Source organism: Narcine bancroftii, chromosome 12 (assembly GCF_036971445.1).
Source record: "Narcine bancroftii isolate sNarBan1 chromosome 12, sNarBan1.hap1, whole genome shotgun sequence".
In the NCBI taxonomy this organism is placed as follows: Eukaryota; Metazoa; Chordata; class Chondrichthyes; order Torpediniformes; family Narcinidae; genus Narcine; species Narcine bancroftii.
In genome coordinates this window covers 13,256,469-13,267,643 of record NC_091480.1, presented here as the reverse complement: position 1 = coordinate 13,267,643, position 11,175 = coordinate 13,256,469, and the positions used below count along the sequence as shown (strand labels likewise).

Genomic DNA, 11,175 nt, shown 5'->3' with positions numbered 1-11,175 from the left:
CCACCCCTCCCTGCATGTAACACACCAGTGTGTCATAATCAGCTGCAAACTATGTCACCATTCAGGGTTAAAGTGGTAATGTCATGAAGGCAATTTTGTAGTTTCCAAATGAAATTAAAGTACCAAATTTAGTTTTGCCCTTTAGATTTCAGTTTTATTGTCAGAGTACATACATGACCTCACAGACAACCCTAAGATTTCTTTATCCTGCGGGTACGGCAGAATTACCCCTAATTGGCAGTGCAAAATAAACTGTACACAGCATAAACATGTAAATAAATAAAAGAACTGTAAACAGATAATGAATGTAAAGAAACTGTGCAATACAGAGAGAGCAATCAATAAAGTGCACAAATAAGAGACCTTAAGTGAATCTCTGATTGATTTTGTTGAGTCTGGTGGTGGAGGGGTAGCAGCTCTTCCTGAACCTGGTGGTGTGAGTCTTGTGGTACCTAGACCTCTTTCTTGATGGCAGCAGAGAGAACAGAGTGGATGCTGGGTGGTGTGGATCCTGGATGATTGCTACTGCTTTCCAATGGCAGCGTTCCCTATAGATGTACTCATTAATGGGGAGGATTTTGCCTGTAATGTCCTGGGCTGTGTCCACTACCTTTTGCAGGGCTTTACACCCAGGGGTATTGGTGTTCCCATACCAGACCGTGATGCAGCTGGTCAGCACACTTTCAACCACACCTATGTAGAAATTTGCCAGGGTTTCTGGTGTCGTACCAAACCTCCGCAAACTCCTGAGGAAGTCGAGGTGCTGACGTGTTTTTTTTTACAATACCGTTGGTGTGTTGGAAAAATCCTCCAAGTTAGTGACTCCCAAGAATTTAAATTTGCTCACCCTCTCCACCTCTGATCACTGGACTGTAAACTGTAAACCTCTGACTTTCCTTACCTAAAATCAACAATCAGCTCCTTAGTGTTGTTAGTGCACCATTCAGCCAAGACTCATCCCCTTCCTTTATACAACCCATTACCATGGCATTATCAGCAAATTTGTAGATAGTATTATTGTCATACTGACCCATGCAGTCATAGGTGTAAAGTGAGTAGAGCAGGGGGCTAAGAACACAGCCCTGTGGTGCTCCAGTACTGGTGGAGATTGTGGAGGAGAAGTTCTTACCATTCTTCATTGATTGTGGTCTGGAGGTGAGGAAATCCATGATCGAATTGCGCAGAGTGGTGTTAACTCCCAGGTCTTGGAGTTTGCTGATCAGTTTTGAGGGGATGATGGTGTTAAATGCCAAATTGTAGTCGATAAAGCGCATCCTGATGAAGGCATCTTTTCTGTCCAGGTGTTCCAGGGCTTTGTGTAGAGCCAGTGAGATGGCATCCACCATAGACCTGTTTCTCCGATAAGCGAACTGGAATGGATCCGTGTCACTGCTCAGACAGGAGCTGATCTGCTTCATCACCAACCTCTCAAAACACTTCATCATTGTTGATGTAAGTACTACTGGTTTATTTATTAAAAGATGGTTCAACGTATGTTCAGAAGATAAATTAGAACTTCTATTTCCTTCACCATGCATTTAAACTTTAATTTATTGAGAATTTGAGATTATTTTAGCTTTTCCCCAGTGTTAAATAAGCAGAAGATTTGTTTTAGAAATGTTGATCAAGAGATCACTCACCCTGAGGCCTGAAACTTTGGTAATATATCTTTGCCTCCTATGGATGCTGTGAGACCTGCTGAGTTCCTCCAGCGTTTCATTGCTTTTATTACAACAGAAAAATGTTGAACTGTTCACTGAGGATATCACTTTTGTTCTTGTCCCTGATACCCTTCGATGTTCACCTGAGCTGGTCTCAGGACACTGTAGAATCTGGAGAAACAGCCTCCTGGAGGATGTCAGCAGGTTGAGCGGCATCAGTGAGAGAAGAACGGTCAAAGCTTCAGGCTGGAATTTTGACCATTCTTTTTCTCCCACTGATATTGCTCAACTCTTTGAGTTCGACCAGCAACTTGCGTGCCAAGCCAGGCTAACGTCTTGTCGAAAAGGCGGGGGCAGCAAGGTTCGCGTAGCGGTTAGCACAACGCTGTTACAGTGCCCGCGATGGGGGTTCAAATCCGGCGCTGTCAGCAAGGAGTTTCTATGTTCTCCCCGTGTCTGCATGGGTTTCCTCTGGGTGCTCTGGTTTCCTCCCACCATTCAAAATATACTGGGGTTGTGGGTTAATTGGATGTAATTGAGCTGCACGGGCTCGTAGGCTGGAAGGACTGGTTACCATGCTGTATGTCTAAATGTAAATTTAAGACAGTGTTACAATTCCCCTGCTGAAGGGACAGCCTAGAATTTTATGCTGCCAAGGAGAGACTTGAATCCACATTTTCACAAATTTATATTATGTTTGAAGAACTGATCAACTCTGACAAAATTTAATATCTGTGAAATGTAATATTATATAATGTTCTTAGTCATGTGAGAATCGAACCACAACCTGCGGAATTACAGCCAACTTCAGATGAGTAATTTCTGCTTTTCGATTTTGAACGAAATTGCCTGAGAGACGTGAAAGTCAGAGTGTTTAGCCACAGCCTGACACAGGTTTAGGGGCTAAATATTTTGCCTAAGGCTGGTGTAGTTTCCCCCCTCACCACCATAATTTCTCTGACCTCCCTCTTGTAACTGGGATTGTGGATCATCCCACCTGGAGGGCCACATTGTGCAGCTAAAGCCTTATGGCAATTGGACCGGGCTGAAGTTAGGAGGTGGAGCACGCTTTCCCTGCTAATGTTACCAGGGGAACAGCAGTATACATACTACACATTGCAATGACTGGAAGCTGAGGAATCAAAGATCAAAACCTTACCGAACAGCTGCAAGTTCAGGGCTTAAAAGGTAAGGTTATATTTATATGAAATTTTGGTGACCTTTGCTGGACTGGAGTGCACAGGAAAAGGGAAACGTTACGAGAGCTGAGACTTTTGTCTTTGGCTTGTGTTGAATTCTTTCAGGCTGGTCGAGAAGATTTGTTCTTGGCATGAGGTGTCACTAGACACACCAGTGCTTGTTGTCCACCCCTAATTGTAAGCAATTTATGATTCAAGATTCTTTTATTGTCATGCAATAGTACAGAACAAGTAATATTACACAAAATTACCTCCTGCCTGCCGAAAGGCTGAGTGGCAATTAGTGTCATGCCCCTCCCCACCCCCTTACAGTAAGAGAAAGAGACCCTCCAGGGTCACTGAGTGACTGTGGATTCTCCTCCAGTGCTAACGCAGCCTCTTCAGCCACAAAAACTCCTGTTGGATCCAATGGCAAACCGAGCTCCAGATCGCAATTTAGGAGCTTGTGCCGACCTTTCAGTCCCCCAGATCGACTCCGCCAATCAATAACGTTTATGGCTGATGTGACAGCCCTCTCAATTCACGTTTTACCCTTAATTTTCCCGATTCTGGCCAAAAAGAAATATTCATACTGCTTTGACAAAGAGAGTTCTGAAGACTTGTGACCCTCTGAGAGAAAAATATTCATCCCATCTCTGTTTTGAGCAGATGAGTCTGTAACTTTAAACAGTAACCCTGAGTTCTACAAGAGAAAATATTGTCTCCACCTCTGTCCTGTCAAGACCCCACAGGAATCGATATATTGCGATGAAATTCTCGCTTGCTCCTCTAAACCTCAGTGGATATAGTTCCAGTCTCACCAACCTTTCCCAATGAGACAACCTGCCAAGATATCAGTTTAGTAACCCTTTTTTTTGAACTGCAACCTTCCTTAATAAAAAGACCAGGAACAAGAGCACCACAGATGTGGTCTCACCAATGATCTTAATTAATGAACAAACTAACTGCTTCTGTAATTAATCCCTCTTGGCGATAAATAACAACACACTGTTAGCTTTCCTAATAACTTACAGTGGAAAGGGACATTCAGATCTCTCTGAGACCATGAGATCATTAGACCATAAGACATGGGAGCATAAATAGGCTATTCAGTTCATTGAGTCTGCCCCACCATTTAATCATGAGCTGATCCATATTCCCCACTGCCTTCTCCCCATAACCTTTGATGCGCTGACTAGTCGGGAACCTATCAATCCCTGACTTAAATACACCCAATGACCTGGTCTCCACAACACCAATGGTAACAAATTCCATAGATTTACCACCCTCTGGCTGAAGAAATTTGCCCGGATCTATGTTCTAAGTGTGCACTCTTCAATCCCGAAGTTGTGCCCTCTTGTTCTAGACCCTCCTACTGACTCACCATCAATAATCACAAAAGACCGAAGTTGTGAGAATGATTGGCTTTATTAACTATAGACTGGAATAGCTGTCAACCTCATTGACTGATCAAGGCAGAGTGGAATGGGAGGCATGCAAAGGGCTATGGGTAGGGTCGGTCTCGGGAGCAGCTGATCATAGCATATCAATAGTTTACCACACGTACCGTGGAAAACACCCTTTCTAAATCTACTCTGTCCATGCTTTCAAAACCTGGAATGTTTCAATGAGATTAAATCTTAAATTCCATTGAGTACATGCCAAGAGCTGTCAAACACTCTTTTAATTCCAGGAATCATCTACGTGTACCTCCTCTGAACCCTCTCTAATGTCAGCACATCCTTTCTTAAATGAGGATCTCAGAGATCTATAGCCTCACTGTTTAGATGATCCACTTTTGTTTTTGTTTTCATTACATTCTGTCCGTCTGCTCACCTAACCTGTCTGTGTCTTCCTGAGACTGGTTTATGTCCTCCATGGAATCTACTGTGGCACTTAACTCTGTGGCATCATCAAATTTAGCAAACTTAGCTGAGGTGCTCTCATCCAAATTATGACATAAATGTTAAGTTTTTTTAAAAATATTAAAAAAAAATTTTCACACTGTGAACCGTATCAACCAAAGTATATAAAAACATTTCTCATTAAATATACACAGTGGCATTTTCTCCCTTTTTTTACCCCCTACCCTCCCTCCCCCCTTCCCACCCCCTCCAAAACCAATAAATATTCAACATATACAATACAATAAAACCATGAAACAATGTCATCACACAATGAAAATAAATAAGAAAAATGTGTCATCTACTTTTACACACTGGATCAAGTCTTATCATTTTAGGGGGTGGAGGTCTGAGGCAAGCCCTCTCTGTTATGTTCCATATATGGTTACCAAATTTGTTCAAATAATGTGACTTTATTTTTTAAATTATATGTTATTTTTTCCAGTCGAATACATTTATTCATTTCTGTACCATTGCTGTATTCTCAGGCTCTCTTCCATTTTCCAAGTTGACATTATACATTTTTTTGCTACTGCTAAGGCTATCACAATAAATCTTTTTTGCGCTTTATTCAATTTGAGGCCTAATTCCTTACTTCTTATATTACTTAGATTAAAGATCTCTGGTTTTTTTGTTATGTTATTTTTTGTGATTTTATTTAATATCTGATTTAGATCTTCCCAAAACATTTTCACTTTCTTACATGCCCAAATTGCATGTACTTTTGTTCCCATTTCCTTCTTACAGCGAAAACATCTATCTGATAATGTTGGATCCCATTCTTTTAACTTTTGAGGCGTGATATATAACCTGTGTATCCAATTGTACTGTATCATGCGTTTATTATATTCTTCATAATTCCAGAACATAACTTTTCCCATGTTTAATTTTTTATGTTTTAATCCTTTTCCCACTTTTGTTTAGGTTTATAGCTTATTTCATCATTTTCCTCATCTTGCAGCTTAATGTACATGTTCATAATATATTTTTAAATTATCATTGTGTCTGTAATCACATATTCAAAGCTGCTTCCTTCTGGTAATCTCAGACTGTTTACCAATTTATCCTTTAAATAAGCTTTCAGTTGATGATATGCAAACATTGAATCGTGAGTTATTCCATATTTGTCCTTCAACTGTTCAAATTTTAATAAATTATTTCCCAATAAACAATTTTCTATTCTTTTGATTCCTTTTCTCTCCCATTCTCTAAAGGAAAGGTTATCTATTGTAAAAGGGATTAGTGGGTTTTGTGTCAATAACAATTTTAGTATTTGGTAATTCATTTTTTTTCTTTCTAAGTGGATCTTTTTCCATATATTAAGTAAATGATGCAATACTGGTGAGCTTTTATATTGCACCAGCTTTTCATTCCACTTATAAAGTATATGTTCCGGTACCTTCTCCCCTATTTTATCTAGTTCTATTTTAGTCCAGTTGGTTTTTCCCTTGTCTGGTAAAAATCTGATAAATACCTTAATTGTGCTGCTCGATAATAATTTTTAAAGTTTGGGAACTGCAAACCACCTTGGTTGTACCTCTCTGTGAATTTATCTAACGCTATCCTCGGTTTCCCCCCTTTCCACAAGAATTTCCTTATTATTTTCTTTAGTTCATTCAAGAATTTCTCTGTTAAGGGAATTGGCAACGATTGAAATAAGTATTGTATCCTTGGGAAGACATCCATTTTAATGCAATTTACCCTCCCTATCAATGTTAGCGGTAATTCTTTCCAATGTTTTAAATCTTCCTTCAATTTCTTTATTAGTGGCTGATAATTTAGTTTGTACAGGTGGCTTAAGTTATTATCTAACCTAATGCCTAGGTATTGGATTGTTTGTGTTTGCCATTTAAATGGTGATTCTTTTTTAAATTCTGTATAGTCTGCGTTACTCATTGGCATCACTTCACTTTTATTTGCGTTGATCTTGTACCCCGATATTTCTCCATACTCCTTCAATTTCTTATGTAATTCTTTAATTGATATTTCTAGTTCTTTTAAGTATACTATGATGTCATCTGCAAATAAACTGATTTTACACTCCTCCTCCTTTATTTTTATCCCTTTTATTTTATTTTCTGTTCTTATCAGTTTTGCCAATGGTTCTATTGCTAAAGCAAACAATGAGGGGGATAATGGACATCCCTGTCGAGTTGACCTACTTAATTTAAATTGGTTCAATACATATCCATTCACTTTCACCAATGGTCCATTATACAATGCTTTAATCCAATTAATATATTTTTCTCGTAGATTGAACTTCTGTAATACTTTGAATAAATAATTCAATTCTACTCTGTCAAAGGCTTTTTCTGCGTCTAAAGCAACAGCCACTGTTGGCTTCTTATTTCCTTGATCCGCATGAATTAGATTAATAAGTTTACAGACATTATCCGCTGTTCGTCTTTTCTTAATAAATCCAGTTTGATCTTTTACTATTTTTGGTACACAATCGGCCAATCTGCTAATAATTTCATTATTATCTTATAATCTGAATTAAGTAGAGATATTGGTCTATATGATGCTGGTTTTAATGGGATCCTTCCCTGTCTTTGGTATTACTGTAATTATTGCTGTCTTACATGTATCTGGCAAGTTTTGTGTTTCTTCTATCTGGTTCATTACTTCCAGGAGAGGAGGAATTAATAACTCTTTAAATGTTTTATAGAATTCTATTGGGAATCCATCCTCTCCAGGCGTTTTATTGTTCGGCAGCTTTTTTAATTTATCCTGTACTTCCTCTATTTCAAATGGTTTTATCACTTTGTTTTGTTCCTCTTCTTGGAATTTCGGCAGTTCAATTTTAGCTAAAAACTCTTCCACTTTATCATCTTTCCCCTCGTTCTCAGTTTGGTATAATTGTTCATATATAAAGTTCTCATTAATCTCTATTGGATTATATGTAATTTGTTTGTCCTTTTTCCTTGATGCCAATGCAGTTCTTTTAGCTTGTTCTGTTTTAAGTTGACAGGCTAATATTTTATGTGTTTTTTCTCCCAGTTCGTAATACTTTTGTTTTATTTTCATTATGTTCTTCTCCACCTTGTACATTTGTAATGTTTCGTATTTTATTTTTTTGTCCGCCAATTCTCTCCTTTTCATTATATCACCCCTTTTTACTAGTTCCTTTTCTGAACTTACTATCTTCCTTTCCAACTGCTCTATTTCCTGATTGTAGTCCTTTTTCATCTTAGTTACATAACTTATTATCTGCCCTCTAATGAAGGCTTTCATTGCGTCCCATAATATAAATTTGTCTTTCACTGATTCCATATTTATTTCAAATTATGTTTTAATTTGCCATTCAATTACCTCTCTAAATTCCTGCCTTTTAAGTAGCATGGAGTTTAACCTCCATCTATATGCTCTTGGTGGGATGTCCTCCAGTTTTATTGCTAATAACAGAGGTGAATGATCAGATAGTAATCTAGCTTTATATTCAGTTTTCTTAACTCTCCCTTGAATATGGGCCGACAACAGGTTGTTTTATGTCTACTCGAATAATATGAGTATTCCTTCTCCTTTGGGTGTTGTCTCCTCCATATATCCAAAGGTTGCATTTCCTGCATTGATTTTACCATAAATTTGGCTACTTTATTCTTTTTGCTTGTCTTTTGTTCAGTCTTATCCAACATTGGATCCAAATTAAGGTTAAAATCCCCTCCTATCAATATATTTCCTTGTGTATCTACAATCTTCAAAAAAATATCCTGCATAAACTTTTGATCCTCCTCATTAGGTGCATATATATTGAGCAAATTCCAAAATTCTGAATATATTTGACACTTTATCATTACATACCTCCCTACTGGATCTATTATTTCCTCCTCTATTTTGATTGGTACATTTTTATTAACTAATATGGCTACACCTCTAGCTTTTGAATTATATGATGCTGTCGTTACGTGCTCTACCCAGTCTCTCTTTAATTTGTTATGTTCCGCTTCAGTTAGATGTGTTTCCTGCACAAATGCTTTATCTATTTTTTATTTTTTCAGTAAATTTAATAGCCTCTTCCTTTTAATTTGGTTATGTATTTCATTAATGTTTATAGTCATATAGTTGAACGTGGCCATCTCATATGCTGTTTACACCTCATTTCCGCTTCCTCACCACCACCATCCCCCTTTTCCCCATTTTCATCTCTCAGTTTTCCCTTTTTAAACTCAATGTCTGACAACACATTTAAAACATAAAATACTCCAACAACTCCCATACCCAATATTACTTTAACCCCAAATACCCCCCATCTTTGAGTTGCCCCTTATCCCTTGCTGGGCAACCACAACTCCCTTTCCATTTGGATTGCGATCCTGCTCACAAATGTCAAGTGATTTCGCAGTGACGGTTATTCTCTCCCCCCCCCAACCCTCCACAGAAAACACTTTTTTTACACATATAACAAAGTTCTCCCTTTTTTTCCCTTTACTTCCTTCCTTCCCTTCTCTAGTTCTTTACATATACATTGTTTTTACATTTTTATAAAGATATTTTATCACCGTTCTTCATTCTTGTTACATCTCTTCATCTCTCCTTCTGACCTGCAAACATTCTGCAAATTCTTGTGCTTCCTCCGGATCCAAGAACAGTCTGTTTTGCTCCCTGGGGATAAATATTTTAAGCACTGCTGGATGTCTTAACATGAATTTATAACCTTTTTTCCATAGGATCGATTTTGCTGTATTAAACTCCTTTAAGAGTTCAAAATTTATGTCTGGGTAAAAAAATAATTTTTGACCCTTGTATTCCAATGGTTTATTGTCTTCTCTAATTTTATTCCTTGCCCGCTCCAGTATATTTTCTCTTGTCATATATCTCAAAAATTTTACTAAAATGGATTTTGGTTTTTGATGTGTCTGTGGTTTTGGAGCTAGTGTTTTATGTGCCCTTTTTATTTCCATTCCTTCCTCTATTTCTGTCATTCCCAGGATCCATTCTTTTATAAATTCCTTCATATCTGTGCCTTCTTCATCTTCCTTTAGGGCCACTATTTTTATGTTGTTTCGCCTACTATAATTTCCCAACATATCAATTTTCTGAGCTAACAACTTTTGTCATTTTCTTCCAATTTTCCTCTTAAGTCGTTTACTTCCATTTCTACAGCCATTTCTTGTTCTTCCACATTTTCTACTCTTTTCCTTATTTCTGTCATGACCAGTTCTAACCTTTGCATTTTATCTTCTGTTCTTTTCATTTTTCTTTTAATTGCACTAAATTCTAATGACAACCATTCTTTTAATGCTCTCATTTGTTCTTGAAAAAAAGCTTTATCTATATTCTGTTCATCAGTTTTACCTTCTATTTCTCTGTGCAGATCTTGGTCTTCTTCTTCCTCTTCTTCTCTGTCTGTATCTGTGTTTGTGTCTTCTTCTCTTCTTTGTGTCTGTGTCTCTTCTGATTTTTCTGATGAGTTACTTGTCTCACTTTGTCGGGCCTCTTCTTGCTTGACCTCTTGCTGTTGGTCCTCTCCTTCTGAGCTGCTCATCTGTTGAGCCTCCTGCTGCTGGTCCTCTTTCCGTTCACTCTGTTGACTTTCTTTCTCACCTGGTACTTCACCCCCCCTCCTGCCGCTTTCCTCATCTTCCAGCTGAGAGCCCTGGTGTCGGGCGTCCCTAAGCTGGTTGCATCGTGGTTGCCCTCTCCTCGGCTGAGCCCATCTCCTGTCAGTGTTTTCCTTTACCTTAGATTGCGCACTTTTGTTTGGCTCAGAGAGCCATTTTTGCAGTACACCAGTCGGAGGGGTCGTGACTCCGCAGGGTCGACACCAACCTTGGAGATCGGGTGCTTTTCGCCACCACGGCTCCCTGTTCCTTCGTGTAGATAAGGCCTTCTCATTTCTTTTCTAGTGTCTTTTCTTCTTTTTTTTCCCCGTTGTTTTTACTTTGTCCTTCTTAGGTGCCATCTTCTTTCTCTTCTCTGCAACTTTATCTTTTATTTCTTATATTTTATATTTATTGAACTTTGTCTTTTCTTAACTTTTTTTCTTCTTTTCGGGAAAGGGTTGGTTTTTACCCTACCGGCCACTACCATCACGTGACTCCTCTGATAAATGTTAAGAAGTTGAGGTCCCAGTGCCAAGCATTACCAGAGCATCAATTCAATGCTACCACTTTACAAACAGCAACCTCTGACTGTTCATAGGGTGCAAAATGAACATCAATGTGGTGGGCCGCATCCAACCAGCATGCAGTCCAGAACAAGGCCACAGTTTGCAGACATCAGCAGAAGCCAGGACCATCTACACAGCCTTAGGAGGAGACGCCTCCAGCAGGTATTTTGTGGGCTAAGAAAGGGGGTTTTCTCCATGAAATTTCTAATGTCCAGAATAAAACACTGAGAAACAAAAAGTTGGCACGGTTGGTGTAGCGGTTAGTGCAATGCTGTTACAGCTCCTGCGACCAGGACCAGGTTCAGAATCCTGCGCTGTCTGTA

General features: G+C 38.7%; 1 protein-coding gene across 6 annotated transcripts in view; it reads left to right on the top strand.

Annotated features, from left to right (window-relative positions):
* The first annotated feature begins 1,307 nt into the window (after positions 1–1,307).
* The window catches only part of LOC138746479 (coiled-coil domain-containing protein 78-like), a 64,119-nt gene continuing 54,251 nt past the window's right edge, over positions 1,308–11,175 (top strand). For 4 of the 6 annotated variants that reach the window (XM_069904672.1, XM_069904673.1, XM_069904670.1 and 1 more), the window contains exons 1-2: positions 2,778–2,849; positions 10,885–11,014. In XM_069904672.1, the coding sequence (XP_069760773.1) occupies positions 10,893–11,014 (122 nt within the window). In that variant the 5' untranslated portion in view covers positions 2,778–2,849; positions 10,885–10,892. Of the gene's footprint in view, positions 1,453–2,777; positions 2,850–10,884; positions 11,015–11,175 lie in introns of those variants that run through there. The other 2 variants (XM_069904671.1, XM_069904677.1) reach the window with 2 other exon arrangements.